This window comes from Sphaeramia orbicularis, chromosome 2, assembly GCF_902148855.1.
Source record: "Sphaeramia orbicularis chromosome 2, fSphaOr1.1, whole genome shotgun sequence".
Taxonomy (NCBI): Eukaryota; Metazoa; Chordata; class Actinopteri; order Kurtiformes; family Apogonidae; genus Sphaeramia; species Sphaeramia orbicularis.
In genome coordinates this window covers 16,027,881-16,044,210 of record NC_043958.1, presented here as the reverse complement: position 1 = coordinate 16,044,210, position 16,330 = coordinate 16,027,881, and the positions used below count along the sequence as shown (strand labels likewise).

Sequence of the window (16,330 nt, the reverse complement as noted above, 5' to 3'; positions counted from 1 at the left end):
TTGCTTTAATATGGATTTCCTAAGGGGCAACAACCGAGGCAGTGAATTGAAGCCAGTGTGGAAGAATGCTAATGTGTACGGCTGATTCTAAAAAGAATCTGTCTACCTCTGACTCACCAACTGATTTTCCAGGAGTCAAGATGTTGGCTTGGCTGTTGTGTGCAGGCTTTGATTAACAGCTACCTGACCTGCTGAATCAGACCTACAGAGATTCTGTTTATTGAATAAAACATTTTTTCATGATAGACATCTGTACTGTGGCTGAACTTCAGATGATTCACTGACACAACTGTCAAAGGATGCTGTAATGCAAAAGTTTCATGAAATATACCAGTACTTAATGATAATGTGGCTTGTTAGCTAATTTATCATTAATTTGGTAATGTACTGAATGGTGAGCAAATGCTGAATAGGGTGTTATGTAAAGCAAATTTGACATTACTCAAATAGAAGTGTATATGTTAACATTATCAAGTGGTAACAACATTTCCTAGTCAGCAGTGTGGTCAATACTCTCAGTAAGTTCATGTTAGTGCTACCTTGGTGAGTTTGATCCTCACTCTCAGTGTTGTCTCAGTTAAATGCATGAATCAGATGTAGCTAAAACACCCTCAAAGAGTCACTCAATACCACTAGATTATGTCTACAGAATATGTCTATATTTTTTTGGGTCATCATGTAACTTCTTACACATAAATGAAACTCATATATGCCTTAGCCCCAGCATACATGCTTTTCATGGCAGAAACCTGTCCAATGCTAGGATTGAACCCATTTCTTGTGAGGTAATAGCACTAAGCACCATGTTTAACCAATCACTGCCCATCAGCGACTGGTCATTAGGTACATCAATCATAGCTTTTTCATGTGTTTATCTGACTAGTAAATGACTACTTTCCTCTTGGGTCATTCATTACTCTGATTAAGGGATCTGAAATCGGTCTGTGTAGTTGCTAACTTTGCTGATAAACAGTCATTAAAGATGTCTTAAAAGTCGGCAGTTCTGGTGAGAAAATGCACGATGTCGTCACTGCGTCCTGAGCTCCTCTCTCATGTTTAAATACAGTCACTTCCTAGCTCCAAAGATAGCAATGGTCAAAATGCAAAACTTGAGGCTGCAAAACCAAAGTCCACAAACCACAAGGTCATGTCAAGGTGCCTACATTCACTTTCTTTATACGGCATATGACACTATCAGATAGCATTAGTTTGTTCTATGGTGACTGAATTCACAATTTGTTAATGGAAACAGGAAATTTGTTTGGGGTTATATCATATCATTCAGTCAAATTATATGAAAAACCATACAGATGCATAATTTTACATGGGATGACACTGTTTATTACCTCGACAATATGTATCGTCTCAGACCATTACGGGGAGGCACAATGGCAGTTTCCAATATAACTACAGCTAGGGATGCTATCAGTCTGACAGCAACTCAAGAGAAGTGCACATTCCTGCTGTTGATTTGTATTTTTACATAGAAAGACTTTTTGGTTGTCCACTGGCCCCGATTCAAATTACATGTCAACTGAAATGTTCTTTTTCCCTCCCATGTAATCACTGCTCCAGGTAACACGCTGCTCGATGCTTGCAGAGATGCTGAGCATTCTGATATGCTGTGTACTACTTCTGGATGCAAGTCACATAAATGCCACGAAATTCCCTACATTGGCCATGTGGTGTTATGTTCCTGTGACATTTTCTTTCTCCTTCATGTAAAGAAAGTATGGACGTGTTTAGAAGAAAAATGAAAAGTTAGTTTTGGAAATGGATTAACTGAAAAATCAAATGAAAGTGCAAGGGGGAAAGTGTTGAGAACAAAAGTAACAGAAGTCAGCTGAGAGGACCAGATGAAGAGAGTTGTTTGAGGGAGACAGAAATACAAAGAGGCAAGACTGGAAGAAGACAAGACATACGTGGGAGAAAGAGAGACTCGGAGGAAGGAGAGGATAGGAGGAAAAGGGGGCGGGGGGTGCCGTTAGCAGGGCTGTCAGGTGCTGTCAGGATGATGAATGGGAGGCCAGCGCGGGCTGTGAGGGCTCTGATGGGAGCCGCTGAGCTTTACATCACTCTCCTGAGTGTTTGTGAAAGGTTATTAAAGGCTCTTAAATCACAGAGCTCTGACACAGGGCCGCTACCAGCCACCAAACTTCCCCAAACTGCCGCCAAAGACAATGTCTCCTGAGTCAAAAAGCTCCCGAGCCACAACAAAGCAAAGTGGCCACTCAGGTACGGACACGCACTATGAAGGGTGAGGAGGTGACGACGGCAAGATGGATTGTCTTTTTTCAAGAGAATAATGTAGGGTAAATGGGTTCAACAGTAGTCATCCATCATAACGGTTGGTTCATAGCTTAAGAATAAGGTTTTTGTCAAAATTAATATCATCTTTGGCAAAGGTGGAAAGCACACTATCTTTTAATAACACAGAAAGAGGAGAAGCATTTGCTCACACTGCAATGCATTATTTGCTCGTAAAAACAACAGCCTAAGTTTTATTTTCTTTGCAAATAAGATTTGTTTTTCAAAAAGCCATGAAGGAAATCCTTCTAATTCTTTCAGTTCACTTGTCATGCAAATATATGCAAATAAGCTTATTTTGACTTAATTTCTGGATGGATTAAGTATTTTTTCAGCACTGGAAAGTTTCAAACTTGTTTCAGAAAAGTTTCAAGTATCTTGCACACAGTAAATGTCAGTTTCACACTGACAATAAAAAGTGAATGTAGTCACCACATCACCTATTATTTCACTTTTGAAGCGAATGGAGTGGGGAGTAGTGAGATATCAAATACATGCTATTGCTAACTAATACTATTTCCAGTTTCACATTCACCGTCCATGCAGGCCAAAAAAAAAAAAAAAAAGCATCAGTACGTATGTGTCCGTATGTGGGATGCTACGCTAGTGGGAAATCTATAAAAATGTTGTAAATTTTCAAATTTTGAAAAATGAACCACAGATTGGAAGTGCAAACATCTATATTCTCAACTAAAAAATCTTAATATAAAATGTCATAATAATGAAAATTATAAATTACAGTTTAAAGTGGCATCCTTGCCCATTGTTGCCTTGCTCATAGCCACAGTTGCGCTGCTGGCCAAGCTAAACAATCCATGCCAAGTTTAAGTGTCAAGCTCATAGTGGCAGTGGGAAAAGATATACTATCAGACTGCTTATGTTAACTACACAGAAAATTAATAAAAATGGGTTTGGAACTTTTGACAGTCTTTTTAGTGTAACATCCAATCCACAAATATACTAGAGCATAAATAATGAATAATAAATAAACAGTAGCTCTGAAAGTCAGACTCAGCAGTCAAGTGAGCAGTCGATTAAACCCCACGTGGCAGACATGGACAGCACTCACCCACTTGTCATTCAGTGCAGATAGACTGTTATTTATGCATAATGTAAGTCTTAGTACGCTCTAAACAGCCTAGTCATATAACAAATCACCTAATATACAGGTGCCATGAGAGAGCAAATGACCTACAGAGACCATAAGTGTTTATTTCTGCTGCAAAGTGACATTTTAACATTTGAGTCTAATGGGACTGACTTGCTTATGGAGACAGAGCTGAAGTCTTGGTACTTGCACACTGGCCTAATTTTAATGGTGGTTGTCGCTTGATCAGGATGTATCAGTATTACTTTTACTGATGCATCACAACGTAAACAGTGCTGTAATGTTCAAGATACTTTAATGACTCTACACTCAGTTGAATTTTACAACTATAGAACTGATTACATAAACAAAGCTTTGCAAAAAATCACACATCTTATTTTATGTTTATGTGTTTATGTTTACGCATTTGGCAGACGCTTTTTTCCAAAGCGACTTACAGGGGAAAACCAATTAAATCACTCAATCAATCAAATTTTATTTATATAGCGCCAGATCACAAAAAAGTTATCTCTTGACATTTTATATATAGAGTTGGTCAAAACCAGACTCTAAGTCAATTTACAGAAACCCAACAGAATCAGAACAGAATATTTTATTGTACAAACGTTTGATTACAATCTGGACATATCAGACCACATAATCTTTTAGCGCTGCAAAAATGACTACTACTGCTCTGAAATATTTGCTTATTTAAATCCACGTAGGGACTTTTTTTTAGCCAGACTGTGTATTTTTTATATGAAATGTTAACCTGCAAATGAACTAGTTACTATAGCTGCCAGAGATAACTGCTGTGGAAGCTCCTTGAGCAGAGCACAGCAACTGACAAATGCAGTTTCCCCATCACTGCTTGGCCCCTAATATTTTGACAGGACAGGATAGGAGGTCATGCTCTGGAGGGAATTGAACTCCTGACCTCTCATTTTTTGGTGTATTCCCTGTAAGCACAGGGCTAGTCTGCTGCCACCCACAGAAATGTAGCCTTGTGCATCCAATTAAATGACTGACAGGTTTAAGGATGAGACAAACAGAGCTCAGTTTGTTGTGTTGTGTGTCGTACATGTCAGTTAATGGAGTTATGCTTGCAGCTTGGTTGCACAGCAGCCCTTCCGTTCGATGCACTGAGTCTCCGCTGGGACTTAGATCAAAAATCCAAATTCTGCTTTCACACAAATTCCACTTTGAGTTCAAGTGCCGAACACTGCTTTGTTAGACTCTCACGGCACGATAATACTTGATTGAAATTCTCTTTTTGACCAAACCAGCCTCAGAGCGAGGTCAGGTTGTAGAGTCAGCTACAGATACTGGCCTTAGTACTTACAGTGATTTGATATTGTGCTCAAGGACACTTCAGCAGAGTGAGTAACAAGTAATGCCCTCGCCTTACACTGTCTTTTTCCATTCTTATTCATGGGAGAAGTGTCTTTTAAATGGATTAACCCTGCACTGCTGTTGAAATTCAAGATGACACCAGAGGTCAATAATCAAAAACACACTCTATAAACTGACTGTTTTTCAAACTTGTGTTGAGTCAGGTTCCTTCTTTTTTTTTCTAATCATGGATTTTTGTGTCATGGTGGGTACTGGGGCGGCAGAGTTTGACTGTCCCACAGAGCTGGGCCATGCAGGCTGGAGGCCATTTCATGGTCTCTGATCCTCATTTGTCATTAAGCTGGGTTAAATACTAGTAGGCAAATACCCGCTGACACAAGAGGGCGAGCCGATCGAAAGCAATTAGATGGCTTTTTCTATGAAAATTTGCAAACAATTCCAGCAGTACAAAAAGAAAGCCTTCACTTAGTTTGAAAAAGGGAGTTGAGTTTAGAGCCGCAGGAATTATTTCAATAGGTATTGTTGACACTGCAGCCCGCCAGGACTGCAGCAACACATCTGAAAAGTCTCCTTGCTGAAGACTGTGACATGCAGGAATGGTAAAAATTCAATTTATTCATCTTCATGCCTCTGCTGCAAGGAAAGAAAATTATTATGCAAACCCTCTGCCAGTGTATTTGTCTCTATACAGGGAGGTTTCATTGACAATCCCATCCCCTCACACACACACACACACACACACACACACACACACACAAACACACTCATACTCTATATTTTAAAGCAGCAGACATCTACACCTGGGAGCTGCCTGGCTTCATGGCAGCATATAAAAACCAATAAACTGCTTGATAGGAATCAGCAGCATGCCTGTAAAGCATCAGTGAAGCTGTAAACAACAGGTTGTGTTAATACTCACGCTGAGTCTGTCTCCTTCGTTGCCATCTAGGGACGACTCTTTGTGCAACAAGTTGTATTGGGAAATCCTCCGGCTGTCCTCCAGATGTGAGAACATATCGTGTTGATAGTAGTCCATGATTGACAAGGACGTCTCCACACTGCTTCTCTTCAGGGTCTCCTCATTCTGCTCGACTGTGGATAGAGGATTAGTTTTAATGAAGTTCTCCCACACAAATTCAATGTATGCACATATGAAGTGCAAACGCACATGTACAAGCTGTATGTCAAACATATTAGAGATTGGTTTCTCCACACTTTATTACAGTTGTCAGAGTGCTGGAGATCATTCTGGCTCAATCACCTGTGGAATAGGAGAAAGAAAACTCTCTGGGTTATTTAACCAGGTGGATTTCTTAAAGGAATCACACTCATCTTGGGTGGCGTTAAACTATAGACGCAGCAGTAGCTTCTATGCAAAACAATGTCAGAGAGCACTGTGGTTTTGTGAAACATTTGTACATGGTGAAGCAGGTCTTGGTATTAAAATGTCTAAAACATCCATTAAAACTTGTCATTTTATGCTCATAGTTGCAACTGTGAGGTTGTTTGTCTTTGATGTAACAAGGAGGGAAAATGGCTAAATCAGAGTTGGGTGATCCAGCCAAAAATTCATGATGATGCTTTGAGGTAGAATCACAATCCACTATTTTTTCATCTCTTGTAAAATGTGGGTGAGTTACAAACCAAACTATAATTTTCTGCTACTTTTCTCTGGTTTCCAGATGCTTTGGATGTGTGTGATGACATATCTGACAAGAAACTCTGCATTTTTAGAAAAGATCCACATTTTGCACTGAAATCTTTCAAAATTGGCAAATCTACATGATATAAACACTAGTTGACGTTTTCTGGTAAATACAGCTGTAGTGTTATATTAATTACCTAGACTGTGGCGGCATAATTTGTCCCAATGGAGTTTCAAACTCAATCAGACACATTTTCACTTTAAATTAATTATAAAGCATCTGCGTGAATCACATTCACTGCATGTCAGAGTTCAGGAGCTAAATCTGCAGCTGACAGACTTATATTATATATTAGATTATTTCTACAGCAGCAGAAAAATAACACAAACTCTGCAACTTAATGTGGACTAAACCTGAACAGTTTGGCGAAGACAGGTGGAATAAACGTACTACCATAGCAACTTGTGCTAACTTCACAAATGCAACAAATCCATAGGTCAGTGCAATGCTCTTGTGTAAAATATTGCAACTACACTGAAAAACAGAAATCAATGTTAACTGTGTAGGAAATTTTTAACAGCACAGATATGTATTTGTAATGACACAACCTTATGACGCCTCTGAAAAGTCGATCATATGCCAAACTAAGATAAGGATTATTCCACCAGAGTACATCCTGTGAGCTGGACTAATGAACAGATTATGTATGAGCACTTCTGCATCAAAACGTTATTTAAACAAGCAGCACATTTGGTCTTTATGGTAAGACCATTCTAACTTGCCACTCCTGTCATTTGGTTCCATTACACAAGCCAGAAAAAAGATTTATATTTATGTAGACTCATAAAGATAGGCAATGATAAATAAAAGTTGAAGGTTGATGGAGGACTGGATAGCTTCATGTTGTTACTGTCAATGACAATAGAGGCAGCAATAAAGTCAATGCAAGATAAATCAGCTCTTTTTATCGGTCAGACTCAACTCTAAAAATAGCCTCCAATATTCACCAAAAGTAACAGATTAAATACCCTGAATCAAATAAAAACATATGATTCATGTGTTTATTTAATTTAATCTCCTTCAGTTTACTGTTACAACACAGTCCAGAATGTGCACCTTTTACTTTATGTGAGATGTCTCTGTGTTGACTAGCATTTTTCATTAAACAATGTGAACAACTGCAGACAAATTGAACCAGGATATGTCTTTTATTACATTTCCATATGGGTAGTATAGAAAAAATGACTAATAGGGCACCCATTATTCAAATGTTCATACAAACCTGAGTCATTCTTCTTTGTTCGGTGGATGAGAGTTCTCTGTGGCGAGTCCTCCAGTTCAGTCTCAGTATCACTGCTACTGCCTGAGTATGTGCACACCCTTAGGGCTCGTTCCTGCACAAAAGAGCAAAAAAACACAAATTCACTTTAATACAAAGACATGAAGCAGTTCTAAAGACTCAGATGAGAGCTATTGAATTGTTGGTGGTGCAGAAAATAAACAATAAAGAATGTGAAAGAAAAATAATCCAACAAACAAATCTATAAATGTGAGAGAAGAATTGAGATGGGATTTATTGAAGACATTTTCCAGTAAAAACATCCTTGTGAAAAGTCTACTTCTGCCATAGCGTTCACAAGTTTTTATGGTGTCCGATATGCATTAAAAAGCCTTTTATTGACTTTCTGCAGCATGATATGTGGCTATGATATTAGGCTACTCTGTGTAGATACTGTTCTGAGAACAAAACTGAGAACTAAGTGCAAGGTTTGAGTCAATCAGATGAATATTGCAGTGTAAATAACGTACACCTGGCATGTCGTGCTCCTTGTTTTTCATCCTCCCGTCTGGTTCTTCCTCTTTGTCCTCTGTGGAAGCTGAGATGTTGTTGCGTGGGGCACCAAGGCTCAACCTCTTAGTCCTGAATGCATCTATAAAACAAAAGGAATGAGTCAGAAAGTTGTAGAGGAAAGAACAGTGCACACGCATGTACTCAGTGGGTTCACCACATGACCTCCTCATGCTGTGCATGTAAACAATTGAAAGACGAAAGCATCATTTGAATTCTTCTGAAGTGACAATCTTTCCCCTGGCAGACAGACCGATGAAATACAGGATGAGCACATGCATTCAACCAAAACCTATCAGACTGCCTACACATCCATTTCCTGCATATATGAATAGAACTGCACAATATCAGCACTATCAAACATTAATGGTGTCCACCCTGTGATTGTTCCCAGCCATGACTCCTGGCAGCCCAGATATAACAGCTTTCAGCTGTCGCCCCCAAATGACGAAGCGCTGCCTTATTATCACTCTGCCTACTGCTGTCTCGGACACGCGCCAATTTAATTGTCTCTTTTAACATTCAGCCACGTCACAATAAGGGGTCGCTTTTAGCCTAAGCTCCATCTCTATCTGAGGAGTCTGCATCTGCATCATAAAAGTATAGCACCTTATTTTTCTTGGCCATTAGGAGGCAAACAATGAGGCTTTCTTTGGTGTTGTGTGTGTTTTGTGGTGCTACATAATGATGATGGAAAAAACAGACATCTAAAATGTATCATAAAGATGCACAGTCTAAGTCTGAGCTCTAATCAACTTGTTCTACTGGGAAGACTCAACAGGATCTGCTCTCCATTTGCAGATGTGACTCAAATTGCTGCCTCTGCAGTGAGGTGAAATAGATGCAGCCTAATGTCCTGTAAGCATAAATAAATGAGCGTGATCATTCATCCCTGTGTGCTATTGTCGCTCTAATCAGCCATCTGATTGCATCCTAGCCACCACCATTCTGTTGTGCATCACACTGCACACTGTGGCAGAAGGCACTTTATGATCTATGGCCACGCTGACATGCTTATCTAATAGCATTTGTTAGTGTTCCTTGGGGCATGACAATGTATGGGCTTCTGTAAGGACACGCAGTCCTTTGTCATCGTGAATGCCTCAGTATCAGTTGTCACTTTTGATGTATTCGCTTCAGAATTAGCTGAACAAACAAGGTTCTTCTTTTAATCAGGCTCTAATAAACCCAAACAGCTTCTCCTTGTCTGTTTGTCTGGAGTAACATGCCCTTGAGTGCCCGGGAGGAAAATGTGTTAACATAAAATGCAGTGACATTCAATACTTCACTTAGCTCCAGAAAGGTAAAACAAGCAGCATAAGGCTTTCAAGGCCTGGCACTTTGCCATCTTATATGAAACAAAGCAGCTTTTGCAGAATATTGCTACTCAGTGTTGGCTGGTGTCATATGCAACAAGACAACAAGGTAAAAAGGTAAGAGGAAATGACACAGCTCCCAGACTCTTTTATAGGACACAAATCTAAATTAAATATCATTATAATTTTTTTTACTAAAGTAGAATCACCTTCTTCTGCTGCTGTACAACTACTATGTGAGTAAATAATGGAATATTTATTTTATTCTGAGTAATATGTCAACTGAATTTCAATGAGAAGATTAATAACGTTACGCTCATCTCGTCTGTTATCGTCTAAGTCTCCAATATAGAAAAACACCCTCATGCATGAATCTTTTCTGATTTTTCTGTTATATTTGTTGTTGCATAAGTAATAAGAGGAAAATGAAACTAGAAAAAAAAATCCTAGATTGCTTTATTGTACGCCTTGTCTGTTCTTAAGCACTTGAGTGTGTTAATGAACTTGCTCTGTTATTTATGCCATGTGCAAACCATGAACTAAGAAGCTGCTGCAGATGATGTTAAACTCACAAAAGAGAAAAGACAGAAGAACAGGGCAGGAAAATGTCACCCGAGTACACCAAAATAAGAAACTGTTTGTTCTTCATGTTGCTTAATTAACTTTTATTAAGAAGACACAAAGTATTTTCAGGTGTGAGAAGTGGAGTCGTGAGAACACGGTGAGATGTCTCAGTATAATTAAAAAAAGAACTGGATCTAAAAATGTACACTAAAAACACACTGAGGTTCTTCTCTCTGGGCAAGTGTATCAGTTTTTGGTTTAAGGTCATCTCCCGCAGGATCTGAGAGTTAGTACACGGGGTCAGAAGTCTAGCCAACAGTCCTGACAGCCTAAATTTAGATAAAACAGAAGTGCTTTTTATTGAAACAGTAGGTGGTGTATTGTGTAGTATCAGAAGTAATAGGACAAATACACAAGATAAACATTGGTTTTCAATGTTTTTTTTTCTATTCTTTCATGAAGTAAACTACTTTTCACCATTGTTATTAGTATTTCACTGCACAAAACATGGATTGACTTTTGTGTGGTCTAGCACACTCTGAAATTTTGATGTATTTTGCAGTATTAAAGTATTAATGCATGAATAAAAGTTAAGAACCTTTTAACACCCAGTCTTTTCACTGAACAATAATCCTTAGCAAAATTTTCATGGATTTAGGGTTAGGGTCTAAACAGATGAACTCCGACTCCAAAATAGAGCATCTTCTAGTTTTTTGTGTTTAGCATGTGACTAGAATACAACTTAAACCACTTCGGTTCAATAACCCTAACCTTAAAATATGTCTGTGACCTGATGGATGATGATGATGATAATTTTGTGTGTTCAGTGGCTTCTGACCTCTGAAGAATCAGCATTAATGCATTATATGGGTGTTGATCTAATCCTACTGGTGGATGTTAAGAGGTTACATTTAAGATCAGATTTTTGGGCGTGTGTGATTCATGCATGAGGCCCATTGTGCTTAAATTAAGGAAAACAACAAACGCATTAAACACACCCACATGTTTTTAATGCCATCTTGTATAATAATTGAACATTCACAGACAGCAACAGCTTTAATGTACTGTTTCTGAGTGTCATACTGAGAAGGCATTTATAAAAGTCAAACATACCTGAGGTGGATAATTTGGGCAGTCGGCTCTGGGTGTCCAGGCTGTTGCTGCTGCAGATCACAGTGGGGTCAGAAAGGGAGTGACCCATGCTGGTAGGGGCATGCAGACGGGTTTTTGGGAGGGAAGGCACTTTCACATCAGGTTGGGAGGGTTCAGGGTGAGAAGAGGGAGGGTCCTGATCGAGCTCCAGGGAGCCGGTGGTCACCCCACCAGGGCTGGATTCAGATTTGGGGATGTGGCGACCACTGGCCCGGCTGACAGAATCGGGGAGGGGGAAGGTGCCGATGCCGCTGTCCAGGGTTCTCATCTGACAGCTGGAGCCTAAAGTGACAGGGAGAGGAGTGTGACGTCTGGGAGAAACAGGGGTCACCAGTCAAGGAAAAGACAGGAAGGCTTGGATTTACATGCAGCGGAAGGGGTTGTGTGTAAACAGGGCGTCTGTGGTAGGTTCAGTAACAAACACAAAGACAAAAAAGACATGTTTAGACCATTTTTTAACTTATTACATAGTTGGATTTCTACCATAGACTCGACCTGAGCTTTTTGGAGCTTTTGAGCATATCTGTCAAGAGTCTGGAGCTGAAGAGATGAAACATTTAGCAGCAGTAATATCAGCTTTCTATGTGTAAACACAGTAATTGGCACAGGCTTGTCTAATTAGTGGGCTATGCTAACAGCTAGGAGACCAAGTACTTTAATAAATAAATCATAAACTTTGAACAAAACAAAACCTTTGATGGTCTGGTCAGTGTAACTTCAAAAGTCTTAGGCCACCTTTAGCTTGTTGTTTTTGCAGGGCTGACTTTTTTATTATTACTGTCATTATTTTAAGAGTGATCCACAATTTCATTTCACAATACAAATGTAATTCTGTTAATATTATGACATTTTGTAATGTTTTTTAATTTAGTTTTTAAGACTTGAAAAAATCTTTCCAACTGAAACATGCTTAATCCCAAGACAATTTGGCTATATTTAACAATATTTCTTCCTTCTTGTAGCCTAGTTTCTTTGCTATTTTGTGACCAGAAAAACAGTAGAGCTCCCTATAAGGACCTTAACGCAAAGTTTGGATTCAGCAGCCATGCTATCTGTCAATCATACCTGTCAAACATTTCAATGGGAGAAGTGAATGTCACTTACAGATTTCAACCAGTTCTTTCACCACAAGTAAATATTGGACCTATTTTAAGAAAACCACATCTACTAAACATCCTGAAATTAAAATGACATTTTTAAGATGCAAAGATCAAGAGAAAATGGACTTTGATTAAGGCCTGTGTCGGTCTTAGTAATGACTCTGCAACACACATCTCAACTGGAGGAGGTAAAAACAAGCAGGACAATATTAAAAAAATATATAATTAGGACAAAATCATTTTCATTACCAACATACTAGTATTTGTGCATTATTATTACTGCATTTATACTTTCATTCATCCGTACAATGTCTACCATCTTAACCTTCTGTTCACACCCATTTAGGAGACAGGAAGTGAACGGTTTCATTTCATTGGTGAAGTATCCACCTGACACTCACAGTAACCATGCCCTTTATTATGTATAACAGTAAGTCGTAGTACAATTTATACAAGTTATATACAGATTCACCCTGTACAGTTGTTATAAAAAGACATTTTTTATGTCTGTTGAGAAATTATGTATTTCAGCACAGGGGCTTAAGAGGATGGACTTCATTTGGGGCCATCCTCTAGTGGACTTTTGAGGAACTACAGGTTTTGGCACTTAATTATTTACTTATTCAAGTAAATAATTGGTTGTGGCTCTGTTCTGATACACTGAAACTTTCATAGTAGTGACAGATGCACAGTTATAACGTGGGTGGAAAAGTGCTTCATTGTGACATGACACAAGAAAACACCTGCTGCTAGCCATTTTCAACAAAATACAAAATGGAGCCACAACCCAAGGACATGTTCCTCACATTCATCAGAGCGCCTGCTGGGTTGTAATCAGCAGAGATGATGGTGAGTAGCAACAGATGGGCGTCGTTTAGAAAGTCACAGTTTGCGGAGCCTCGACTCAGGCTGGAACAGATGGAGAGGCATTCAGCACAGCCCAGGTCCTTGTAACTGTGAATAAAACTGGCCAACAGGCACATCGGACCCACTGCTTATTTGGAACTATATAGAGATTGTTGAAGAGGATAAAATTCAAAATGATCCATAAAGTTCATTTGAAAGGCTTTTATTTCCGCGTTGCTGTGGGTAAACATACTATGGTGCAGCTTTGCAGAGCCAGACCCTGAGCTTTGAGCTGATTCTTTTACATCTTCTACTGTTTGCCTTTGAGAAACCACTGCAGACATCAGTTCTCCCCCTCAAATTATTGGCAAGTAACAACTTTTAAAGCAAGCAAGTATGTTGTTTTCATTTTTGCAGAGTTGGATTAATACTGACAGGCCCTGTGTCGCAACTGTATGGTATCATCTCTACAGAACACTCATGAGCATTTTACGTCTGGATGCAAGTTTGCGATGAACGTAAAGTTTTAAAAGACTCTGAGAGGAAGATTTTTAGTTTATTGCAAGTGTAAACATATTAGGATTCACACCTGGGTTTACGTTAAAACTAATGCAATGAAAGCTTTGTCAATAACTCTGAGGACAAAAGGAATTTAAGGAAGTTATTCATTTCTGAAGCACACAGTTACTGTTCATGTTGTTTATTTTTCAAGCTGCTGTTTCTGTCAGTCTTTCTGCAGATTTCATCAAGTAAGTGAAAGGCATTTTGAGGTTATTATGAAGGCAATTGAACAGTTAGTTGTTTGTGTTGTGGTGGGCAGTGCTAAGGTAATGCCCCCACTGTGAATACAGAAGCTGATGTCCTGTGTGTTATTAGCATAGTCATGGAATTAGCTAAAATCAACAAATAGGAACTCCATCAAAAACTTGGGGCACAAGTATGTATGAGTCTTCCATAGCGAATCTTAAAGGTATTTTCACCTTACAACAACTATTTTCTACTTTTGGGTTATTAGACTACATTTGAAACAGAAAATCTCCTAGTATCTGTATTTATCATATCACTGAAACACTATCTATACTGCATCAGTTTAGACGTGGGAACCCTAACCCTAAAATGGATTGGGGGCGACCTATTGAATGCCCGGATGAAGTTTTTAAAGCTTGAAATTCAGATTATTGGACTTTTTATGACTTTTTAGGTACTTTTTCTTTGTTTTATGAATTGCTTGTGGCATCCTACAGCATAGTGTACATACAGAACGTGTGAGAATGACTCCACAGTGTTAGTTATGGGACGTATGGCCCGTTCTTTGGACAGATGGCCTGTTATAGCGCACGTATCTGCATGAGGCACAGAGGACAGCTGCTACTGCTGCTGCAACAAGAAAAGCAATATCATAAAAAACTCAAAGCAAAAGTCCTGATCTGTTTTAAAAATGCATGATGTTCTTGACAAATCCACACATATATGACTGCTAATTTGTCTCTTGTTGGAGGAAAGCAAGAGAGCGCCATACATTACAAAGTTGTATAATTGAATGCCATGGCTGGCAGTTCAAAATGCTCTCTGTAACCAAAGTATAACAAGGTCCACAGTAATTCCACCCACAGGCAACAACAACTGGACACAATCTAGTTTTTCATGAGCTCCCTATCACTTCTGTGTACAACCTCCAGGGTGTGAAGGAAGAAAGCCGTTTTTTTGATAGCTCACACAGTGAATTGGCTTTATGCAATGAGGAAGGGATGGAAAGAATCATCACTAACAAACGTAACCTTATCTGGAAGATATTTCTGTATCAACAATCACATCACATAGCAGCAAGATTTGGCACAAATTGTTAAGTTGCGAGTATCCTAAGTCAAAACACTAGAGATCTAGGAGCAATATCTGTTCAGAAAAAAGAAATAGACAGTCTTTTTTTTTTTGAGGTTGAGAATGAAGCATCTTGTGTTTGCTTGCTCCCAGCACTGCTGAAAAGAAAGTGCTTTTTTCTCCAAAGTCTAGTGCAAAAGGAAAGTAAGTTTTGAAAGGCAGACACATCAGCACCCTGTGAAGTAATTGCTGAATCATTGGTATTGATCAACTACACATCAAACCCCTGCAGATGTATTATCGCTATTCTGCACTGTGGTCAGTCAGAAAGTTATTTATTGTCCCTTTACAAGAAAAAAGACTGCCTCAAGGGAAGATCTCTAATATACAATAACTGACAGGTGTACAAAACTCTGAAGACCACATTCATAACATGGGTTTTGCTCGAGCTGCCTGCATCATAAAGCGGCTGGATGTAAACTATTCCTGTGATTGATGTGTTTGTCTGGCATTAGGTTCTGCGAACGCCGCAGTGTGTTAAGACGTGACATTAAAGCAGAGCCGAGCAGCCGCCACTGAAACCTTTATGAAATATTTAATTCACAGTGTCTGGAATGTGCTAAGTAGGCAGAATGTAGAAAAGCCAGCCTGTTAATCAGAAAACAATTAATTTTTATTTTTGGCTCTATGGCTTCGACACATTGGGAAGCTCATTTTCACACTCTTTGGAAAGTGTCACACTCCAAAGTAGCTTTCGGAAATGATTTGATTAGTTGGACTTCTAAGTTAAGTCGTCAAACTATGAAAATGAATGAAGTTGAAGTGCTATCGCTGGTTCTGCAGAGATTATTCAGCTCTACTAAATAACGTGATGAGAAGTTTAATTATAAGAGTGGGTTAATGGTTAGAGGGGTGCATTTAAAAAGACAGCCAGCCATGATCATGTGTGTATTTTAGATATTGAAACAGCCAACTATGGTGCAAGCACAAAGTAACATATAACTTTTATAGAAACAGGTAACTAAGATGTATTGAAGGAATAAGCCAGACTTTATCCATTTTAAATCACAACGTCTTTGGTAACATATTTAGGCTTAAGGCATATACAGTCGCGGAAAAAATTATTAGACCATCAAGTCATCAAAAACAATGGTTATGCAATCAAGTACTAACTCTTGTGTGTATCATGTGACTAAAACAGACAGAAAAGAAAACATGGAAATGAAAAAGCACTGTTTTTGGCAGTCCAATGCCATAGCTATGGAAAATGGCTAGATATCAGCTCTTAAATT

At 38.9% G+C, this 16,330-nt stretch overlaps 2 protein-coding genes across 5 annotated transcripts in view; both read right to left on the bottom strand.

Moving 5' to 3' along the window:
* LOC115434446 (ly6/PLAUR domain-containing protein 6-like) overlaps positions 1–16,330 on the bottom strand; it is a 1,359,089-nt gene that overhangs the window by 1,120,635 nt on the left and 222,124 nt on the right.
* LOC115434240 (nck-associated protein 5-like) overlaps positions 1–16,330 on the bottom strand; it is a 197,458-nt gene that overhangs the window by 9,120 nt on the left and 172,008 nt on the right. For all 5 annotated transcript variants that reach the window (XM_030156080.1, XM_030156088.1, XM_030156092.1 and 2 more), the window contains 4 exons: positions 11,236–11,556; positions 8,203–8,324; positions 7,676–7,787; positions 5,667–5,839 (listed from right to left, as the gene is read on the bottom strand). In XM_030156080.1, coding sequence (XP_030011940.1) covers positions 5,667–5,839; positions 7,676–7,787; positions 8,203–8,324; positions 11,236–11,556 — 728 coding nt within the window. The remainder of the gene's footprint in view (positions 1–5,666; positions 5,840–7,675; positions 7,788–8,202; positions 8,325–11,235; positions 11,557–16,330) is intronic.